Source organism: Anser anser, assembly GCF_964211835.1.
Source record: "Anser anser genome assembly, chromosome: 3".
Classification (NCBI taxonomy): domain Eukaryota; kingdom Metazoa; phylum Chordata; class Aves; order Anseriformes; family Anatidae; genus Anser; species Anser anser.
The window spans coordinates 79,516,667-79,541,381 of record NC_139722.1 but is presented as its reverse complement, the minus strand read 5'-3'; the positions used below and the strand labels follow the sequence as shown (position 1 = coordinate 79,541,381).

The 24,715-nt window shown below is 38.9% G+C and overlaps 1 protein-coding gene across 1 annotated transcript in view; it reads right to left on the bottom strand.

Annotated features, from left to right (window-relative positions):
* Window positions 1–24,715, bottom strand: part of LOC310897445 (disrupted in schizophrenia 1 protein-like) — a 228,033-nt gene that overhangs the window by 28,102 nt on the left and 175,216 nt on the right. Inside the window, 2 exon segments of the mRNA XM_083831104.1 lie at window positions 2,382–2,625; window positions 22,968–23,028. Of these exon segments, the coding sequence (XP_083687230.1) occupies window positions 2,382–2,625; window positions 22,968–23,028 (305 nt within the window).

The window sequence follows — 24,715 nt, the reverse complement described above, 5'->3', positions numbered from 1 at the left end:
AATCCTGGCCTCACACAGGACCACCCAAAAATCAGACCATGTGCCTGGGAGCGTTGTCCAGACACTTCTTGAACTCCAGCAGGCTCGGTGCTGTGACCACTGCCCTGGGGAGCCTGTCCCAGTGCCCGACCACCCTTTCAGTGAAGAACATTTTCCTAACATCCAATCTGAAAACATAACTTTCAACTAAGTCCATTTACAAATCAAGACATTTTCTCCCTTGTAATATCTTCTCCACTTCAAAGCATTAAAAAGGAGGTTAGCACGATTTTTAAGAAATGTGTCAGGTTCATTTGTTTGCTTTTATATTCTGCCTTGTTATGAACTGCTGGGAGACGGCAGGGAACAGTATGCTACAGCTAGCTCTTCTCTAAAAGGTTAGATACTGCCTGTCACTCCTACTGAGATCCTACCAGCTTTACTACCTAAACTATAAGATGCACTTGATCGTGTAAACTTCTATATCCCATAAGGAAAAAAATCTCTGATCCTTAAAATATAAAAACTATTGACCAGCCCAAATTCCAGAACCAGAAAAAAGTCTATGGGTTTTGTTTGGTTTTTATGGTTGTAACGGGTTGCAGTTGTCACTGATGCGTAACCTATACTCAATGGTCTTAATTATAGGTAGCCCTGAAGCAGAGGGAGGCTATTCAAGTAACTGTGATAAAATACTGCTGTGTTGCTCAACCCCTTCTAAAAGCTGGAAAATGAATGAATGTTTTTATGATAACATAACTGCTGCTTTTTTTCCCTTCAAGTTTCCCAGTCGTAAGAGCACTGTGAGAACAGATGTGAGAATACCTCCATAGGTCCTTCACCGATAGGTACTTTCTTGTTTGTATTTACACATCAGCTTCTATATAAATTATGGCACATTCTCAAAACAGTGTTTAATCAGGATGGCTGGACAGGCCAGATTGCAAGCAAAGGCATTTATCCTACAAAGTTTAAGCAGCTAGATGAAGAGCTGAAGTTAGGTGGATAGTGTCCCTAAGTTCCCTCTGTAGCTGATAAGAGACAGAGAAGAAATTATCAAAAAATGGTGTAAATATACTGTCCCCTTCCACTAAACATGTGGGGAACCTGGCTTTCTGATTCCTGCAGCTCTATCCAGAACCCAAAGTCACCTCACTTCAGTTGCCTGTATGTCATTCTAGGGGATAACAATGCCACTTTCCAGGGAAATGATAGAGACTTGCAGAGATGAAATGGCTGATATCTACTGCACGAATCTCAAGAGTGCTACAGAAACAGTCACAAAGCCCCAAACCTTCCAGAGCTTCCAGGCTGCTCTTTTAAAAGGGAATCACGGCTTTCCATGACCAACAGAACAGCTCATATTACTTCAACCAACTCATCAGGGATATGATGAGAGAAAAAAAAATCACAGAGGAAAAAAATAAATCAAATCCACAGTTGACCATTTACAGCAAAAACCCTCTCTATGTGGATTCAGTCTGTAAAGTGTCTTTCCTAGGCTGCAAGTACTGTTGAAGCCCAATTTAAAAACAGAATTTTTCTAACAAGAAGAGATTTTACAGTAAGGTAACACCTGGCTTTCTGCTAAGTCTCAGCCAGTATAAATGCAAAATATGGTATCAGCTTTCAATGTAATGCACAGTTCAATGGCTCCTAGCACCATGTGGGATTAAGCACACTTTTAATTTTTGTCAATCAACTGAAAAAACAACTCCTGTTGGAGGGTCTTTTTGTCACAGTCCAGCTATTGGGTCACAAAGCTTTTCAATTGCCTTTTTTTTTTTTTTTGCCTTGACAGTGCAGTTAAATGATTTTTAGGTAGTTGTAAATATTTAAGCAAGGATGGCATTCCGGAGCAGAACACAAAAACTTAAAAGAAATTTCTCAGACCCTTCAAATCTCATGATTTTTTTTTCCTTCTTTTAATATTTGCTATATGCTGGAAGCCTACCTGCATCTGAGCTAGGAAGCCTTTGACCTTTTCACGAGGGGAGGAAAAATTACCCCCTCCCCACTACAGCTAACACAGATCCAAGGCTAACTAGTCATTAGACCTAAGTCAGAGTGAAACTCGTCAGTGAGATGAGGAATAGCTGGTAATCTGTGTTAAATACTTAAAGAATCTTAAGAGAACTGTTTTTCCTTTAAATCCAGATGTACAGTCTGTATTCACTGCCTCATTAATTTCTAAATTTTAAGAAGACTGATGGTTAAAGGAAAAAGGGTTGAAGGGTTTCTAAGAAGCTAATAAGCTATTTTATTCATGTCCCGTATTGGAGGCCAGATGTTAAGTTCATTCTTAACCTGCCCTGCTGACCCATCACCCAGATTTAACTCCTCCTCTCAAAATAAAAACCAGCAGTATCACTTCAAATCCAGCTGTAGAGTATTTCAGATACCTGTTTCAGCTCACTGTGCTTGGGGTACGGAACACTGCCCCACTCTGTGCCCTTCGGAAAGTGACCTTCTTTTCTTTTCTCAGAATCAGAAGGGCCATCAGCAGCCATCTCCAGCGCATCCATTTGGTTGTCCTCTTCCTCAAAACCACAGCAACTGGTTTCTTTCAGTTGAAAGCCTTGGATCAACAGCTGACAGGCCTCCAAGTCAGCTTCCCACACTCTTTGGAGCAGCTGGCTCCCACAGCTGAAATAAAAGCCAAAAGAAAATAATGCAGTTCAGGGAGAATAGTTGCTATTTCAAGTGGGGTGACTACTTGCGATCAGATGATAGAAAAATAAAAACAATGGAAAAACAACAGCAACTCAAATACTTCCACAGAGATAACACAAGCTATTTCAAACTGAAAAGCAGCAATATGATGGCCCGATGCAGAAGTCACTTTAAAAAACTTTGTGTTAAGATGTCGTTTCCAACAGTGTGGCATACACTGGCTACATGTGACCTTCTCCTGATCTGATACAAGTCCAGGAATCTTGTGATCAGAACCAGCACTTTCTTTGTTCTGTCAGGTATATAGACCTGTCAGCCTGACAGCAGTCATGGGGCTTTCCTGAATTTCTTATAGAACATCATGTATTAGCAATCACACTATTTACTGCATTAAATCAGCTCTAGTTTTTGTAAAATAGATACAATGACTGTTCATTTTCTTGTTACGCTGAAATGTCCATGCTTTGACTCTGGTGAATCAAATTAGATTAAGCTGGTAATACTCTCCTGTCCTTCAGTCTTCTACCTTTGAATGTTGTCCTTATCTCTCCCTAAAATGCTTTTATTTTATTTATTTATAATTTTGTTACCCCACTAAAGAAAAACAATTTATTAGGCATTTCAAAATACCAAACTTCTTCATACTTTCAATCTATTGGTCATCTCTCTGAGATGTCCACGTGTGTTACAAACACGAGTCCTGAGATATGTCCAAGTAGATATTTTCATCTGAAGTAAATGGCAATTTTATGTATAGCCAGTTTTTCAGAACAAGACACTGAATACTAACATCACACTGCTCTTAAGAGATGTGGTCACATCTCCATTTAATACATCTTGTCTCCAAGGAACCAAAGGATTAGGTTGCCTGCTAAAATATAGCTGATCATTGGCAGAGCCTGGAATAGGACTCAGAAGTGCTAATTCCCATGGCAATACACACTTCTAGACAGACTTGAATACTATTATTTAATAACCACAATACTTCTTCTCAGTGCTTTTCAAATCATATCACTTGCTGTATAATAGTAGGCAATTATAAGTGATTAAAATAAGGAAAATAATTATCTGATTTTAACTTTTCTGACCAAGTTAAATGCTAGCTTATCTTTTATTCTGAATAAAGGATAAAGGAGATGCACTGCTCACAACGAATTCATTAATCCAACAAAGGTATATTTTTAAACTCTACAAACACAAGACACCAAGATGTAAAATTCACAAAGTGGTATTTTGAAACTGAGAGCAAAACCAGGCTCCAGAAGCTGTGGTACTTGATCTGAGCTTAGCATCAGCATCAGTGCTTACTGAGGGTAGGATGAAGCATGAAGTCCTTAAATCAGTCCCCAACAAGGAGTTCAGAGTGTCACTGATTAGAAAGGGGAAAAAATCTTCACTGAATTACAACTCTATGCTCCATCGAGGTAGCATTTTACTTACCAATCCAGAAACATAAAATAACCCCCACTGTTTCTGTATTTGTCAGTCACACCATCATGGTTACACAGTCAAAACATCTCCCTGCAGATATACATATGCCCATTTGCTTGCTTTTTGCAAAAGTTTGCTTGCAGCTATATATGACATATTATAAAAGACTCAAAACACACTAGAGACCTGAGTGATAATTTCCAGTGGATAGCTTGTTTTGGCTATTCATTTTAATGAAGAGCTCTATTGACAAAACTGGGACAGAGGTAGTGATATATGTAGTACTCACAGTGGAGAAGATGAACAGCATATATAAAAGCAGAGGGTAATAGTGCCTGGGCTGCAATTACTCATCCATGACTCAGCAATTTGGTCGACATGCTTTTGATTATGTCTTACTCCCACTTTACTAATCAGCAATTACTGAATGTACCTCTAATAGCTTACTCTTATTTTAAAGACATCTTTGTTTTATCATTGTATCAATAAAACTGATATTTCTTGACCTAAGGTACCAAGTAAGTATGTTAAATGATGTTACACTGAACTTTTCAACTGCAACCAGTAAATGCAAATATACTGGGATAATCTAGGCCTACTTAAGTCCAAGGACTCTGAATCTTTTAGTCTATATTTTGAAATTCAGCGTTTAGAAGCATTTTTCAAACGCTTTTAAAGTGAAAATTATTTGAAGGCTGCAAATAGCTGACAGAGAAGCACAGACAAAATAAGCATTAAAAATTATGTTGTCCCCAACATGCAAAATCTTTACATGTTATGACAGGTATAAAAGTAAGCTCAAGTGAATTTCAGAGTTTGGTTTGTGTTTAATACACTGTAAAAGTGCATTTGCAGTCTCTTTGAAGAGAAAAGTATGTGGGTGCCTATATTGAACACAGTGGGTTTATCAGGTACTCAACTTTTCAAAATGATGCAACAAGATTGGGTGAGATTTTATATTATTCCTGTATTTATAAATCCTTTATGATGTATTAATCTCTAGATGTTATATGCCTGTTTGTATAATACCAAGAAAGTATCGTGTGGGAAGTTCAACAGAGGTGGGAGGAACAATTTGCTGGAATCCGCAACACATCACTATCCATCATCCATTTATATAGACCCAGCAACAACAAAGCATACCTTTATCACCCAATGATTCTGAACTTCCAAGTGCCAGAGGGCTCACAAGTCCCAGGTGTTAGCTTTTGTACAAATACCAGCAAGATTGCAAAGAGCTAGATACAGACAGGGATGTTCAAAGAAACACTGAGAGAACAGTGGACTGAACACAGCAAATTAGTTACAGTACAACAGTTTAATTAGATACATCAGCAAGTAATTAGTCTAATCACCATCAAGCACACTGAGATATCATCGTGAATGAGAATCCTCAGGATTTGCAGGAGGCCAATGAAACAGGTCTATGGTTATCTAAGATCTCCATCCCTCCATACAGGAATCACACAGGAAAGACAAAAGATGTTGTTGTAAAAACATAATGGGATACCACACTGGGATTCTAGTGTATTTTAACATCTTTAGATGGAAGTCAGTCTTTTGATACAAAAAAAAAAAAAAAGACTGAATAGGTGGGAAAAGATTGTGAACAAACAGCCTTGACATTGAAGACTAGCAGTTATGTTTAATGTAACAGAACAGAGGGAACCAATGGAGAAAACCAAAGTGAAATGATCAGAAAGACAGAATTTAAAAAGAGGAGGGAGGGAAGGAGGGAGGGAGGGAGAGCAGTCATTGCAGTAGCAACAGCATTTGGACTGGTTGAGGGTAGGGCACGACTGCTTTTATCAAGTAGATGCCAGAGAAACAAGTGTTGGAATAACTGAGATGCAAGACTCAGTACAAATAATTTTTTAGCTGGATGGATAGCTTGGACAGGTCTTATCTCCAGCATACCATGCAAAATGAATCCAAATGAGCAGACCTACGTTGACTTGAAGAATGGCTGAGACATCCACAGGAACACAAATGGAAGAATCAGGACACAGAATTCTGGATTAGGTCAAGTTGATGATGATAAAAGAGCTGTCAGAGAAACAGAGCTGTTTATAGACAGGAGGAAATGAATGTGGAACAGAGAGGCTTATCTGCAAGTTCCCTTCATAACGTGGCAGTTGAAATTATAGTTACAAATGCCTTTACAAAGTCTTAAGTAGGAAGTGGCAGCCACAAGGAGTTTTCTAGGGAATGACACCACAGACAAGGGGGTGCAGGAATACAGAGGGTATCTTCAATCTACATGTAACGCTGGGTGAAAATCATGTTGAGAGTCATATCCAGCAAGGACCCTCTCTTTCCTCCTTCGAGTCCAAAGAACATTGCTCCTCACTCTTTGCACAAGATTCCCAGAGACACCAGTGGGGGCTCTTTATGTGGCTCTCAGCACAACATTATTCTAAAACTATTTATAGTGCTAACTGGAACACTGAGAACACGACTTTTCTATTGAAGGCTCTGCAGACATACAAAAGGCACATACAGTTCCGGAACATTATAGCCTAAATGAAAACATGCCCATGTAAAAATAGCCAAAAGACTTTATATTAAATATGATAATAAATAAATAATAATTAAAAAACCCCAACACAATGATAAATGTCCCCCAAAACCTACTGGAAAGCAAATTGGAATCAACACTTGGAGATGTCGCTACTTGTAAATCTCACCATCTCTTGCTTTTAGGAATGCCCCTTGGTGAGCGAATTGTTAAAAGTGGTTTGTAACACCCCAAGGTCAACACTGTGTGTTGATACAAGATATTGCTTATTTTAAGGACAGCAAAGGGAAATCCCTCTAAGAAGCCACTGAGAGTGAGACTGAAGCTAAAAGGAGGCATAGTGAGACATCTATTTGGAAACTGCATAAACAAAAGCTAATTTACCAGGGGAGATTAACTAAGAAGAAACACTCCAGACAACTTCCTTCTAACAGGCAAGCCACACTAAGGTACAGATTCAGGAACACACATACGTACCTTTTTCTAGTACTGGGCACGTTTGGTCACACACTGTATTCACTGACACTAAAGGTACCTTTCTCCGACAAGACAGCAAATGAAGTGCAACAAAAATACTCTGGCAGAAACAAAAGGGATTTTCACTAGGACAGTTAAAATGACTGGAAAGTTGTGAGGCTTACAGAAAATGGCAATGCGAATCAGAAGACTTTTCTCTATATCCCCCTCCTTTGTTGATCTAGGGAAAGTTGCTCTGTATTTCGGTCACTCAATTCTATTTATATTTTGCACCACAGGGAAAGAACTAGCTCTTCTTACTCTCCATATAGTTATGTCTTTGCTGCTTTTTCTTAAGGCAACAGCCATGCAATGAACAAAAGAGGCAAGCGAAGGAAAGAAAGTATGGAGCAATAATATTTAATTGACGGGGGACTAGAGGAAGAAAGCTGTAATGCTTTACTCTTTGCAGAAACCCAACCCTCTGACTTGGTTTATCGTATTAATTCAGTCATGCATGAATAGCTCAACTTACATTTGACAAATATTTACAACTTCAGGAATATATTTTGCTTTTCTCTTTATAAAACAAGGTTAGCAGCCTGATCTTTTCTTCATCTTCCATGTTAGCTCTTGTATTTTAAGATGCCTACAACCAATCTGTTGAACAAATCAAGAACTGCAATGTTCTTATCAGTGGGTCATGTGAGGCTCTAGGGAAAGGGAGACACATAACCCTGTTTTCCCTGTCTGGCTGGTGTTCAACAGCAGTCTGATAAAAGAGAAGGTACAGCTAGGGCTCATCAGATCGCAACTTGCAGCTGGCAAACATAAAAGTGAGAAGAGAAAAGGGTCAGGAAAAGACAGGAAGAAAACCTGGACTCTCATCTGAACAGCAAAACTTTTTTTCCCCTTGCCTGCACACTAGAAAGTCAGCTTTTATAAACATCTGAAATCAAAAAACTTCTGTTTTTTTCTTCCTGCAACTTTCTCTAATCCTATAAAACCCCTCTATACACACCAGTTATAGAATCTCAATTTCACAATTCAATTCCTTGCATTGTGTCTCTTCTCTGCAATCTCCTCAGGAGCTGAAAATCTCATGAATTCACTTTGTATTGTTTTGATCATGTGTTTCTCCCCCAGTGCGCAAGACATTTTTCCTACTCCCTTATTTCAAAGCTCAGTGACAACATTTATTTGCTGTTCAGCATTATTATTGCACTTCTCCGTGTAAAAACAAGACTCACTCCCAAGAGGTTAGGGGTCTCCATTCTCCCTTGTCAGATAATAACCTACTTTAACTCCTACCTTAGAGACTAACTAGAGCTCTTTGGCAAAGTCAGAAGCTTGCAGTATGCTTCTCTGGCACAAGTGATTTGCTTCTTTAACCTTGCCTTCTCCCTTATAAAACATACAATAGTATCTAGCAGAGTATCCAACGTAGTATTTTACTGAAAGTAGTTTGAAGAAAATAACAATTAAGTACCCCTCTGTAGATACATGGTGTAATGACCTACTGGGGCATGCTCTGAACCAGAACCACATAGCTCAAGAAATCAGTCCTCAGAATCCCAATCTAACTTCTAGATTCTTACATTTCCAACACTCAAAAAATATGTTCTGGGCTGACTTTTCTAACATCTAAACCTTATGAGCCACAGACACTTTCTCTGCACAACAGTCCTATCCAGAAGACATCCAGCCCACCCAGACAGGACATCATGGCACAGCACAGAGACATGGACGCTGCTTTCCTGCAGCTTGACGAATGGATGATAGCGGTGGTTCTGCTTTCCACAGGATGCCAGAAATGTGCACAGGAACAGATCTGAAGAAAGAGGTGAGTAGAGCCCCCAGCCCAGCCCTCATCATGGTGAGAACTCATTGTGGCATTCTTCTCTCCTCTACTCAGGGACGTAGTAGGGCAGAGTATACCTGGAGATGCAGTACTTTATAATATGTGAGGGTGTGAAGATGTATGTATGTACTTATGTGAAGAGGTACACATATAAAGAAAATAAGCCTTTTTAACTTACATAAATACCTTCCTCTTAACACAATGGTAATGATACTGAAGTCAAAATCAACGTACCATGTCTATTATGTATTTCACAGTGATAACAAAAGTAGGTACTGAAGTAGGTGCTGAAGGATCAGAATCTAAACCAAAATCTAAAAATAATCTGCTAATAATCATGACCTCTTTCCCTTGTCCACAGAAGAAAAAAATGATATAAGGTGTTAAATCTGTCCTATGCTAATATTTTATGTGAAATGTATACATGTTTTATGACTGCTCTTCCTTTCCTGAAAGGACTGTTCAAAATAACGAGGAAGAACCATTTTTCTAGTGCTTAAAACTAATAAAGGAAACTTGATTAGGGTTATTAAAAAACAAGATACCATACAATGCTGAACAACATTTTTGCTGTTTTCTCTTCAATCCTCCAGCCATTTATTTTACCCAGCACAAAACTTTAATCACGGCCTGTCATTTTTCTATCAATATTCAATGTCACAGTGTTATACTTAAATTATCTCCAATGGAAACACAAAATGATAGACTGCTGCAGCTGATGCTTTTCACTTTGGTTCTTAATGCAAGGTGGATGCTGGAATGGAAACTGACATGTCAAATGCAGGAAATCAACTAATTTACAAGGGAAGGAGGAAGGCACCTTGTAGGAAGAATTTACTACTCAATTTAGTCCCTACATTTACTGTACAGTTTATTTTTACTATATTACCTAATCCATAATGTAAAAATTTACTGCATGCTTTTAGGACTATTTATTTCTCTTTAAAAAAAAGGTATACAGTAATGGACCTCTACCCCACCTCCACTGAAGCATCAATTATAAATAGTCTATTCTAACAGTGAAAAACTTAACTTTGATAGATGAGGAGAGAGCGATCAGGGAATTCTTCTTATTAAGCAGGCCATAAAGCTATCTTCTCAACCATAGTTTATCATTCACCTCATTCATAATCTGATAAAGCACCTTCAAGTTTGGTACTAACACTGATAACTCAGTCTGCATCCTGCTTGCCTTTAGCCTCTGCAATAACAGCAAAGCCCCACAATGTCATTAAAAAGTTGTATTTTTTTTTTGACTGGATGGGAATTGCTAGAATGAGATTTTTTTTCTGCTCCATTTAATATTTGATCCCAAATGAGAATCAAAGGAGGGCCATGAATTAGCCCCAGTTTTGAAAAGCATGGATCTCAGGATCCAGCATTCATCTAAGGTCTGTTCAAACCACTGAGCTGCTGCACAAGCCTAAATACTATCACGAGCTTGAACCTCACAATATTCAAATTCTGGTGACTTCCACTGAAATTCAGTGGCCTTCAAAACCACAACCGGTTCTAATTCAAGAAAATACATTTGTTTCCAAAGGCATACAATGGGAAGAAAGCACAACATTTGAATTGAGGCCACATTCTCAGCTGTCATAAATCCATGCTGTTGCAATAACAGCGATGTCTATTTATACCCCCAGAAGAATGCATCCTTATCGCAAACCAATTAGAAGAATGAGCCTGATCTCTTCTTGTTTGTTACAGCCTCTGACCGCAAGTGGTAGGAAGCACATAAAATGAATTTACAATTCTCCTATGTTTACTTTTTATTCACCTCTGTTCTCGAATATAAAAAGCCACAGTTTATAATATATTCCCTCTCTGAAAGGGCAACAGATTTAGAATTTCAGTGTCAAGTGAATTTGGGAACATGAATCATCTTGTGTACTGCTGACTGAGCAGGAATTAGGCATGTGAAAAAAAAAAAAAAAGAGGGCAAAGAAATGCCCTTTTAGAAGAGATACAATCAGGAGAGATAACATTCTCACCATGTAGGAATGTACCTTGAAATTCAACCTTTGTAACCAGGAAGACACACCTGGAAAAATGAGAGTTGGCCAAATACTGATGTCAAGAGTCGCGTGCTTCCGGAGCTCCCCTGGAAGGCCTGAGGGCACGGTACGAGCTGCTGTAGCTGCAGGGTTGAGTAAGGTCAAAAAGAGTCAAATCCCGTTCTGGCTCAAAAAGAGCAAGGCAGAAAGAGCAGGGCCTACAGATCCTCCCTGGCTGGACCCTGTCAGCTACGAGGCACCCTGGGTGCCGTGCGGTGCTGCTGGCAGCACGCGGCTAGCTGGCTGCGGCCTGCACGTCCTCCCAGACTGTGAGCTTACTCCCGGCAGTAAGCACGTGAAGGAATGACTGCTTCCAAATGCTAGTGGGAAAGGCTGTTCTAGCTGCATGCAAGACAGAGCTACCCTACATCTTCACATTCAGGCTATGCAGGAGGTGATACTTTACTTATTTTCTACTGGTTTAATTACCACAACACTTGTATCTAAAGTGACAGTCAGGACTTCGTGCTAAGTCTTGTCCAAACATGGGATAGGATCATTTAGCTGTACCCCTGGACAGCGGGCAGACAATGACAGATGTCCATCCTCATCTTCCTTGATCTCTCTACACTCATTACTACTGTTGATGGCAATCCTCCTTGAGAGAGATGACGAAGCTTTTGAGAAATGCACAAACTGGTCTTGAGTCTTGCCCGCAGGGATGCACTCAAAAACAATAGCAGTAGGAAAATACACGTCTACCTCTGAACAGTTTTCTCACCAAGTTCAGAAGGGATCAGGTCTTTCTCACCACGTACATTCACCTATATGCAACCACCAGGGGACTTGGTAAGAGAGCATAAGCTGAATGTCACAGACATAGAGGCGACAAACAGCTTTGCACATCTCTCCCTCCCTCATCACATAATCATATAGCCACAACTGAGAAAGGATTGCATGAAATGAGGTCAAAGAGAAGATAACAGCTGGGTGGGTAGAGCTGGGCAAAGGACAGGTGATGGTGGTGGGCAAAGAGAAGTACTTCGAAGAGTTTGAGGCCACGATACACTCACCTTTATCTCAGTAAAAATTGACAGACTGAGAAAAGTCTCACAAGATTACTGAAAACAGTATCCTGCTTAACTGGATGCTTTCCATTGATTTATCAAACTCAATCCCTAGTTTCTGGAGTGCCTCTCACCTGACACTATGCTCTTGCTAAACGTCTGCAGATAATGCTAGCATCTCCTGTTGCACACATTCTCCGTTATCTGGGTAGGAAGATGAAAAACACAGTCCTTTAGCTTGACAGAGCTTCCAAAGCAGCTACAGCACACAGCAAATACGCCCTATTCTTCCCAGAATATGCAGAGTCCAGCTCATGGTCTCAGACCTTATCTTCAGACATCCTCCCGAAATCAGAGGATGAGATCAGTCACTGAACATACTCTCTTTTTGAAGCAGGTGGCTTTCTGTCTTGTAGCCAAAGCCTCTTTGCATGGGAAATGGTAAACTATTAAAAGCAAATCAACAAAGCTCATTGCTTCAACCTTCCCTTCATTAATGCAAATACACGTTAGGACAGACATCTACAAGGAAAATTGTACAGGCTTCCAGGTCAAAACGCCAACACAGCCTACTCTTAGGCATGAGGAAGCCAGCGTGGCTGATGTTAGTCACGTCAGACATTCAGCATTCACAGAACGGGATCCTCCCACATTCATTAGAATCGCTGATTAACAAACAAATAAAAGAGGAAAACATTACTTTTGCTCCAAAATTGAGAAGTCTTAGCACACCAATGCAGCAAAGTGATGCAGAATTACTTATTCCTGATGATGCACAAGTTTGCAGCCTAGAGGACTATCATAATATGAATGAGTTTCAGCAGATTGTTGAACTGTAGCTTTGTAGACATGACTGACCAGCACCAGAACAAAGCAGCATAAAAAAAGGCATACTGAAGAAGAAAAGATCCTAACAAAATACACAATTACTAACCATCTAGAGAGGCTGTGAACTTTCAGCATGTTTTCTTTTTAAGCAAGAGCAATACTTTGTGTTTTTCTAAGGGGAGACCCAGCGTTGCCCTCTGATGATTTCTGCTATGCTAAGGGTAAAATGAATGGAAGACAAAGAGCCTGGAGGGAAGGAGCGGGGTGGGGGTGGGAGCAGAGGGAAGCTTTCTCATGAATAGGCTGCAACATCCTCTGTCACCTTGTCTTTGCCAATGCTGCACACTAACTATGGAAGTTAATTCAGTTACTTAAACAAAACAAAACAAAAAAACTAGCCTGGATGAAATCTGAATTGATATAGGCAGAGAGTTACTAAAGGGCATGTGACTGTGTGCTTTATCTTCAAAACCTTTAAGAGACGTTAGAAACTGGCCTCAAATCTGAGTTTCTTTTTCCTAAAAAGGTCTATTTTCAATGCTGAGATTGGGTTTAAAAGGAAGAGAGCTCTCCCCTACTTATCATAAACCAGTACCATCATGTATCAGTTTCCCCATCTCCCAATTAAAAAGATAAAAAGAAATAAATATTTGCAACCCAGCATTCCTGAATTAGCAAAATAAAACAAAACTAAACTAAATAAATAAAAGGAAAGAAGAAAAGGCAATGAAAATTGGAAAGTCTGCCATTCTTGTGCTGTTCTTCAATTTACTGTTTTATGTAGAAGCCAAACATTAATTTAAAAAAGTTCTGGGCACGATATATATCAAATAAACATTGGTGCAATATTAATTCCCCATTAGGACTTAAAGTGGAAAAATACAATGTGTACGTCGTCTTTCCCCCAGACAAATGCTGGACCTGGGCCTTCTCATCGCACCCCTCCTCTTCTGCAAAGAGCTCTTTCCACACCTCAGCCAGCATATGCTTATTTGGGAATTGAAACAAAGTCCTTCTCCACTAGCAGCAAGCACTCTCTTTACCTCTGCAGAGCCAGAAGAAGATCCTTGCTGCCACAAAAAACATAGTGGGTTCCATGAGTGCAATTATCACCTATCTTGTGAAGGCCACAGACAGGAGCAATGGTCTTCTTTATCTTCTCACTTGGTGGAAGAAGCAGATTACATCCTTTGCCCTCCCTCATTTTTACTGCCCAGGCAACTTGTATTCATCTACAGATGGGTGCAAATATTGGTTCTGCTGGTGCTGAAAGACACAACTGAGAGGTTGGCAACCAAGAGCTGCATCCTGGCAGAAGACATGAGTTTGTCTACCAAGGATCTCCACCATGGGACCAGATCACCATGAAGATGAAGTGCACATTACGCTGGAGAGACATGATTACAAGTTCGTATCTGCTGCACTTCCAGAAAGATTATTTCAGTTACCACCCTCTGTGGGTTTTAGCCATGGTTTCCATGCCCAGAAACAAAAAGAACAGCAAAGATTCTCAACTTTCCTCCAGCCCCAGTTAATCTAGGCTAATCCATTTCCATGAAGCAATGCCATCAAATTTCTCATGAGGTTATTTATATTTAAATTTACTAAGCATTTCCAAGATACTATGTGCTGGCAGGACATTGCAGACATTTTCAAATATACTGCAAATGATTGTGAAGACAGAAAGAACATTTAATGAGAATCTGTGCTGTGGTCATGCAGTCTAAGATATCCTGAAAAATAATCTGCTCTGTTTTAAGGGTGAGAATGGGTTTTCTGTGAATTAAGTGCATTTTTATATTTCTATTTTCTGGTACTTTTTTGCCCTCAGTGGCATACAGAGAGGAGATACACAACAATAATAGTTCTAAGGAATGAAGTTGGAAACAAAATAAAGAAGGTAAGAATAAAATTTTAGAAGTGGAAATGAGACAAGTAAAGGGAAAGGGGAGAGAAAAACATAAATAGAGACCAGGGGAAGAATTGGAAAGCCTTCTCTCCAAGAATACTAACTTCAAGAACAGCAAACAAAAAAGCCCACAAATGTTTAAAGTAGAGGAGGGGATAAAAATGAGTTAGATAGGATATATAAGTTTTTATTTTTGGTTAATTGGATTCACCATTGTGTAAACTAAATTTTCACAGCTACTCAAAAAAAAGAGGACATATCTCCTAAATAAGGCTGGGCTAGTACAGCAAGCAAAAATTACCTGTCATTTATTAGCTAACACACTTAGCTGTTTGCTTTTCAATATGCACAGCTCATTTTATTCATGAATATTTTGGGTGAGCAAACTTCCCCTCACCAGAATACTACCAATACAAAAGACCAGTGGGGTAATAAAGCAGCTTGAATATTGTTTCCAAATATTGAGTGGGAGCAACTCTGCGTATGTACACTATCTTTGCTAATTTCTTCCTCCCCTACAGAAATCTATTCAAAATGCTATTTTTGTTCATGAGTTCCTAAGTTCTTGTTACCAGTTACACAGCTGAAGTGATAATCCTTCAATTCATGATATTATGACCTTTGCACAGCAAGTAAGCACAATGACATAAGTTGCTGTTTTCAGGCTGGAAAAGAATATCAGGAAAACATAAGCCTTTAAGAAACAATAACCCTGCTTTCATGACAGCGTCTCTCATGTAAACTGAAAAATAAGGTGACTGAAACAAAGAGTGTTGTATTGTTCAGAACAAGGAGAATTGATTCTCCAAAGAAAAATGTTCAATTGTCCCAACGTGTGTTTGGTGACACTGCAATGTTCTTTAAATGTTTCTGAACCCAGACAAGTGTTTTGCTGGTGGTGGTGGTGGAGAGCTTTTTGTGAACCTATCACTATGACAAAACACCACAATATGTTAAAACAAGATGGTTTTATTCTAAAGAACAGCAAAACAGATTTGAGGCAGAATCCCTTCAGATGTCACAGAAGTGTGCAATTTCCTTCCAATTTTGCAAATCTGATAACTTATTTACTGTGTTCACTTCCAGTGGCACCAACATCTAACCACGTTCCCAATTTTCTACACTTAAGATAGCCACACAGGGCCTAGTCCTACAGTCCTTTGTTACAAAGGGAGGCAACACAAGTGATTGCACTGACATGCACAAGCACTTTTTCAGGTAGATAAGGATAAGCAACTCCTTAAAGTTATGGGCAAACAACATTTTGGGAAACTAACCTCATACATTCTATGTTCTATAAATATATATACATGTTATATTATAAATACAATATAAATATATAACATATCATATTATATATATGTATATCCCACACAGACAAGACCAGTAGAGAAGTTGTAACCAGATGACAGATAGCCATCCATCCACAAGGACGCTTGGCCGTTTTGATGTTCTCTGAGCTCTCTGAGCTCTCAGACCATCAGCCTATCCCCTCATTGTGCTATTGAGAGCATTCATGCCCAGCTCTGCTCCCAAAATCATTTTGGAGACTTAGCGTGTTATAGAGGAGACCCAAGATACATGGTATGTAAACTAATGAGATGAATAATAGGCGACAAAAATGACTGTTGTAAGGCCATTCATTTTCAAGTAAACTGGAATGTGATGTCTTAGCAATTAATGCTGAGTTATTCGGTTATGGTTTGGGACCCTCAGGACATTGGAGGCCTTGTCTGAAGGATGCAGCTCAATGTAGTTGACATTCAAACGCATTAAAAACATTGCCTGCATGAGAAAACCACAAATTTCCTTTACAGGAATGCAAGTCTTGCTAAACACACACAATCCCCTTCACACTTCGGTGAACAAGGAGCTGCAAGGTGTGCAAAGGAGCGCACCTTACAGCAGGGTACGACTCCACTACACCTCATGTCCTGAGCACCCAGGAGTTGAAAAAAGTCATTAAAATGAAAACAAACACTGCTGATTACAAAACAAACCAGGACAAATAGCAAAAGACAATCAATTGAAGAAAAAAGGTTTTACATACATTCACAAAGTTACAAGGTGCTGTTTCATTTAAAAATCAATAATGGCAAAGCACCGTCATTGCAATATTACATCTCACTAGCAGGCATTTCTTACTAGCTTCATTTCCACATTCTTGCAGAATAACACAGAAAATAGCTCAATAAAACACCTTTGTGTAATTGTCACTAGTTATTCCTGAAAAATATTATTCCCCCAAAATAATTTCATGATTCCTATCTGGGAATTAGAAACAGCAACTAAAAAGCCATGGTTTTGTGATCAATGGAAGTCATAGGATAATCTTTGAGGCCTGCGGAAGAGTACAATCACATTAAATTCCCTCAGCTCAAGAAATGTCATCGTTACATCGGCTGGTACAAAAAAATTGTTTCCAGCCTGAGGCAGTTATGATAAGGGATTTAGAAGCCATCACCATGTGGGCCACGAGATACAAAGGAATGCATCACTGCATATAAAGCGTCTCTTGCTCCCCATTTCGAAGCTAATGTTCTCACAGCTGTGTATGACTTAGACCAGCTGGGAAGAAGAAAGGGACTGAATGAGTCACTAGAAGTATCCAGCATTTTGTCTAGCCTGTGTTTAACACTACTGCAGCAGAACTGTTGGTAAGCAAAATAAGATCAGATGATGATACTGCACGCGCTGGGGCTGCGTGTCCTCTTGGAAGCAACATACAAAACGCCTAATCTTCAGGGGGAGGTAGGCAAAGATGGCATTTCAGTCTTATCCGTGCACTGCTACAATGCTGCTGCCAGCTGAAACAGCCCTCAGTGCAACTGAGGTGGGTCATGGGTTACACAAAATTACCGCAGGCCATCTGGCACTCCCCAACACGCTCGTGCTGCTGTGTACAGGAGGGGGAGAAGCTTTTGGAAAGCCTTACTAGCAGCCTTTGCACAGCAACTCTCCTCTAGCAGCTGCCAGGCTTTGTGCACGATGACATGCAGGACGCTAGCAGCCCAAGATGAAATCTCACCCCTGCAGAAGATAAGAGGCTGGAGACTGCCAGAGAGGGGCTTTGTCACCAAAATGCTCAATATTTGCAAGCTTGCGCTTGTAGGCTTGGATACCACAGCCTACTCTTCAAAAGCACGGTGCCAGACTTCAGACAGGGCTCTGAGTGTGTGCACTTGGACACAGGGACCTCACCTGACTGCAGAAAATCATGACTGTCTTGAGAAATCTTGAAAAGCCTAATTATTTAATTAGCAATGAAACCAGCTCCTCCTGGGGTTTCTGCTGCCTCAGGGTTCAATTTTCCATGGCAGGTCTGGCTCTTGGATTCTGAGTGTCAGCGAAGGGATAAATGCTAGTCCCAAGGTCTTTTGTTTCTCCTATGTTTAATTTTCACTCTGCCTCCTCCCCCCAAAAACGCATTTTTCACTTGTGAGATGCCCCTTCATCACGTAGCGTATCTATCATTAATTGTTTAGGCTATGGTTCAGGCATAACTTTTACATTAACATGCAATGCCACCCAGGAAATATTTGGTACGTTAAAAGAAGTTCTTAAGGCAAATGTCAAATGATCCACGACATATACAAAAGAAATATTCAGCTGCCACTCTCTTGCAACAATTCTGCCACATTTATTCCATCTGCTCCAGAGAGCAAATTTCACAGATTATCAGTTTCTAATAAATTTCACAAGGGCAATGTATTCCAAATATGTTTCTACAAATATCTAGCAGATGGACACATGAAAAATAAAGCATTGTTATCTCATCCTGTATCTCATGAAGCTGATTTGCAATACTAATGATACTTAGTTTTCTTTGGTATAAAAGCCTCCTATATATATATGTATACATATTTTAAAATAAAACAGGTGTTTTCCTCTACTACTGCTAAAACATCAGCAGTGTCTCCAAAGGTAAGAAAGAAAGAAATCCTTTTGCTGCATATTTCGGTGATATAACCGAATTCCTGTTTTTTGCACAGCACTTTGCAAGGTAACTGTATTTGCCATGGAACATTTACTAGCTTCTGCAAGGGCAATGGTCTGAAAGATATATATATTTTTTAATTCTACATTCTTCCACACATTTTTGGGGGTTTCTCCAGCTATCAAATATAGATCACACAGAGATTGATCTTGATATGCACATGCATTCCCACAGCCCCCTCTGTGACAGAAGTGAAATAGACTGAAGCTAGGACAGAGATTTAATGAGACATAGGGTGCATGTAAAATATGACAGACGTACAACCAGTCACATCGCATGACTTTCATTGTGATATGTAAGCTAGCTCAGATGATGACTTTTCAGACAGAAATACAGATCAGAGGTTTCTTACCCATTTAAAAGGCAGATAACTTCAAAACCAGGTGAGTAACTGCAAACGCCAAATCGAGACTTAGATTCCAACATCTAAGCACCTAAACAAATGTGAGTTGGTACTTACTCTCAGTTTCCACTGATCTCAAAGGTGCTTATTAGTACCCCACACATTTTGCAAAATGTGGCCACTTTCATTAAGTGCCTAAGTATTGATCGAGGAGGACATTCAGCACAAGTGGTGAGCTGAAGTTGTCCACGTAGGACTTCTTACATTTGATATACCCATAGAAATGTCTTCACTGAACACAGTCTCATTGTCCTCTGACCACTTCTGTACATATCTTGTTTAACAGCAAAAGTAAAGCAATTTGCAGTGCCATTAGTAAATGGAAGCAATGGCAATGGTATTTGATTAATACCATTATTTTAAAGAAGAGGTAGTGACTGTAAAAAAAGCTATGAGAGGTTTGAAGTATCTTGGTGATTGGAAAAGAGACAGCCTGCAGGATTATTAAACCTGCTACTTATTTATTTTTTCTTGAAGGATACTGTCCTGAACAATCGTCAGTCCATTGTTCAGAATGCAAGCTGTATTTTAAATGGAAAAACAATATTAAAAAATCAGTGTAGTTAATTGGCAGTTAGCTTCTTTTATGTGAAATTATTAGATACTAAATATATTTGTTTTTTTATCAATACATTGACAAAAAGTTCTTCCTTCTGTAAATGCAAGACAATTAAGGAGTATTGTTCTTAATCAGTCATCAACATTGTATTAAACTATCTGAGAACGAACCCATTTTTTGGACTGCAGTCAAAAGTGCTATACTTGTTCCTTGTTTTTTTTTTCAGAGAGAGAGAGAGAGAGAAAGGTACTCCAGTGGACAAGCTAGGTACTCCACATCCCCAAAAAAAGAAAACACAAAATGAAAATGAAACCAAAATGAGAATTTATTCCAAACTACACTTTCCTTAAGAAAATAAACAAATAAAATAAATAAATAAAATTGATATTTTTTTAAACATATTATTTTAACTCATTAAAGCTGTTTTGGTCTGAATTTTCTTCATTAATTCTCTTTTATTATAATATCAGTCAAAAAACACATTTCTAAGAGTTCTACCTTATTTTGAAGCTATACGTTAATTTGAATCTAGGTTGCTTCTATTTGAAGTGATGTTTCATCTGCAGAAAAACTTAAAAAGTTTATTTGAATTCTTGTTGCACATGCTTGATCCTCTACTGGTCTCAAAGGCATCAAAAAAGTGCATCCATGAGCCAGATGCAAATTTCACCTCTGAAGAAGAGGTGAAATGCAATCTTAAGAATGTAATCTTAAACCATATTCTTTAAACTTTCCTTGGAGAATAGGTCTTCAGCTTATGATTTTTAAGGAGTAATATGAGCACCTACATGAAGACCAAAAAAGAGAAACAGTTTCTCAAGTAACTTCGCTAAGTAGGGGGAAAAAAGCCTCTTGGGCTCTTGTTTACTTCTTTTGCTTACTCACACTATAAAGCAGGTGGAATTAATTATTTAGAGACCAAATAACCTTTAAAAAAAGTAACTATAACCACTTAATTTGCATAAATATAATGCTATTTTTAAGATGTAGTATCCTACTTTCTGGTAAAAACATCATACATTTTCTCTTCCCACCAATATATAAAGAAAATCTCATGTAATTAAGGGCTAAGAATAACTACTTTTTGGAATAATACCATTTTTACATGTTGAAAAACTGGTTCAGGACTGAATCTTCCCTGTCTGGGGGCTTGGCCAACACTGTTGGATTATTATCATTATCATTATTAGGAAGGGAAATTTCAGAAGTTTGGCACTACCACAACAGTCTGGAGGGTTGCAGCATCCAGGTGGCCAGTTAGGGACAGAGAAGCTGATGGCGAGCTCTGAAGTGAATACTAAAACCGCATTTACAGCTGCAGTGACACACACACAGCACTTGGAGTTCATGTATTTGTGTCCCCAGCAAAGGCTGGGGAGGACACTCATCTCTCAACAGCACAACTTTGAAGCCTGTAGCCTTGTGATAGAAAACCTAGACTGAAACTGGCTCAGGCTTGTATGGTACTAAGGAAGGCAATCCTTGTATACAAAAGCAAAAAAAAAAAAAAAAAGAAAAAATTTACAACACTTGAAAACTTAGATCTGCTAAGTAAGGTTTGAAATGGTGAACTACTGTCCATAAAGAAATGCACTAGCCTCCAAAATACAAAGCAGTGTCAAGAAAGGATTTTAACTTTTAATCCTTGCCCTGAAAGAATACTCTTCACAGAAGCAGGATGAATACCAACAGTTCAGCATTGGATTTTCTCCCACAAATACTAGGAATATGGTAAAAATGATGCTGAAAGCTCATAAACAACACTTATCAAGACACCTAAAATTGTATTACAAGTTAAAGTATGGATGCTGTAAAGCAAATTCCAGTTTCCAGACAACCCAAATGTTATATAAACAGATGTTAACAACTAAAAACAAACCACTACCGCAAAGCTATCTGATGAATTCTGTGAAAGCAGATTGAAAAAGGTCTGTACAGCTTCTCCAAGTATTTAATAGTTAGAGGGATTTATGTCATTCTAGTAGCCTGATATATCATTTGAGTCCTCACAGGCTAGAAGCATCAATATATGTTGCTATACCTTATGTTTTAAATTTTAATAAAGAATAGGGTGGGTTTTTTTTTGCCCTTTTTTTTTTTTTAAACAACCCACAGGAGGCTCTTAAGACTTGTGTTAAACTTAAGTATTTGAGACTTCTCTAGCTAAGTTGAAATCAGAGTTCTGAAATCAGTTATGAAGTATCAAAGTTATGGGGGGTAGGCAAGACAGACACAGCTTGATCTTTGAAGTCCACTTCCATCATTTTTCACTCAGCTCAGACTTACTTTTAAGCATGAAAGTTATGCAAAATAAGTACCTTTATATTCAATAGTGTGAGTGAGCAAATTTTAAAATCTGGAAGCATTTCTACCAATGCAACAACAAAATGAAGGCAGATTTGTAATTACACCTGCTCAAAAACAGAAATAGGAGTGGCATTAATTTGGGGGGGTTGCATTTTTATTACGGCATAAGCTTCAAATACAGCCTATGAAAGCTTTTTCTAATATAAATACTTGTGGGAGACAAAGTCCACTTTTCTATCACAACAGTAGTGCAACGTTTACTAACAACCCTTCAAGGAGCAGCCTAAACCTTGAGGACTAGTCTAGAACCCCCTTCACGCAGCAAGAGGAGGAAATATAAATGCTAGCGTTGCTTTAAAAAAACAACAAAACCATAAATATAAGTGTATTCTACATTAGGATTCAGTTCCCAAAATATCTCCATTGTTGTCTTGGTTTCTATTTGCTTTCTAATTCCTCAAAATAGCATTCTTTCAAAACTGTTATATAAAGGGTCATTACTTGTTAAGGACGCCCAGAATTACAGCAAGGGACTCTTTGGCTCTGCTCAGAGCTCAATTCTGCATAGTGCCTTTTGCAGCTGCAGCATCCCCACTACTCCACAACTTCTGGATGTTCAGTGGTTCACACCACAGATCACAGTACCTGCAGGCAGAGTTGGAGTGATGTGCATCAATTGCATGCACACTCCCTTGTCTCTGGCTGTACCAGCTCTGCTCAAGAGCAGTCCTGTGTACTGGAGAATGCCCAAAACAATGTTTATTTCTTTTACCTGCATCCTTTGGCAGGTTGCTGGTAAAGCTGCTGAACATGGCAAGGAACAGAGGTCATAACAAGAACATTTGGGGGATTTCCAACCTTGAACAATTCTGGTATTATTCTAACGCAAGTTCAAAAACATTCCCTAACACTTTTATGTATGTCAATGATGCATTAAGAAACATTTTTAATATTTCAGAGGTTTCCATGATATCATCCTTACCTATGTAGTTTATCTTCCAGCATCTCCATATACTTTTCAGCATTTTCTTTTACACTGGTCACTGCAAGATAAAATTCAACAATTAGCTACTGGTATAACTGAACAGTTTTGTATTGTTTAAACCATCTCATCTCTTACCCACATATTTTTATACACATCAGTTGAAAATGGGAATTCCAATAATCTTTCCACAATTAAATTACAGTATATGTCTTCCCCCTTTATTCTTGAAAGTCTATTGTATGTGTACTAAATTAATATATCTACTGATTAATACATCACTAAATTAACCACCCAGTTGCACCAGAAAAATGGTGAGACTAATGAAGGCACATATCACAGAATGTATCTTGTCAAAACAAACGAAAAAAACCACACAACACAGCTAGATCTTTGTCTTTACCTTCAGGAGAAGTAGACAAGCCTAATTCATCTATCCCTGAACAAGAGCCCTGCAAAATCCTCTGAAACCTTTATCAAATTTCTTCTGACAGAACTGAAACAGTGTGGTATGGGAAGCTTTTTTTGACCACACAAGCTTTTTATGACCTAAAAACCAACCAGCCAAACAACTTAGGACCTAGATATCATCTCCACACGAGTCCCTACCTCTTCACTGAGAACAAACTCCAATGAACTACTTACTCAATGTACCACAAAATAACAAAGCTATGTAAGATCCTTGGTACTCCGTCCTGGGTATGAATGGGGGAAAAGGCAAATCCCCTCCAGGAAAATGGAGGCTCTTAGTGGATCATCACATTATTATTATCACCATCTTTACCTGACGGCTGCTCGAAGTCTAGTAGGACTGTTAATTTGTTAGTCATTTTGAAACCCTTAACTCACTGCACATCAATGCTATGTTCAGTTTATGGGAAGACAGATTCTACAGAGTATGGCTGTTTCTATGGGTTTGCTGCGTGGATCATCTACCCTCTGAATTTACCCATCCATTTCCTCCCATCTCCTCTACAATACAACGTTGTTACAATTCCACGTTGAGCTAACATAAATCAAGTGCTGCATGTATTTATCACTTTCCCTCTCATTTTTTTCCATTTTTTCCCCTCAAAACATAGAATTTCACACACTAACGTCTAGTCTGAAAACTTGGTGTTAAACAGGTTCGTTGTTCTAAAGTTGCACAAACCTACTCAGGCAATACCATTTGCAGCAATCAGGGTCAATGTGACATTGACTATCTGCAGAAGGTGTTCACCTGGTCAGACAGAAGTCACACATCACTGAAGGAGTCTGCACCTCAATAGCAAACATGGGACACATTTCATGAAGCTAATTCATTTTTTTGTTTGCTTTTTTAAAAAGAGAGGTAATCAGATTATATGTATTTATATATGTATACATACACACACACACACACGCACAGAGACACACACCCTAATTCTCTATTAAAGCATCACAATGTCATCCCTGGTATCATTAATCCAGAATCACTGTCAGAACAGGTTTTGCAACACAACACCTTGAGCCAGCAGGATTATGGAAGATTATACAGTGTATAGACAACTGCATTCATTTCTACGTTCACAGATCTATCTCACCATTAGAAGAGTGCTGGCAAACGTTAAGCAAAAGGTTATATGAGGATTTTTGCAATGGCACTGGAAACTAAACAAGTTTCCTTATCTTGTAGCAGAGTTTTCTAACAAGTACAGGGCTCAGTAAAAGTTCTTGCTTTCATTACCATTCTTTTATTCCCGTGTTTCCTGTGGAAGTGCAGAGAG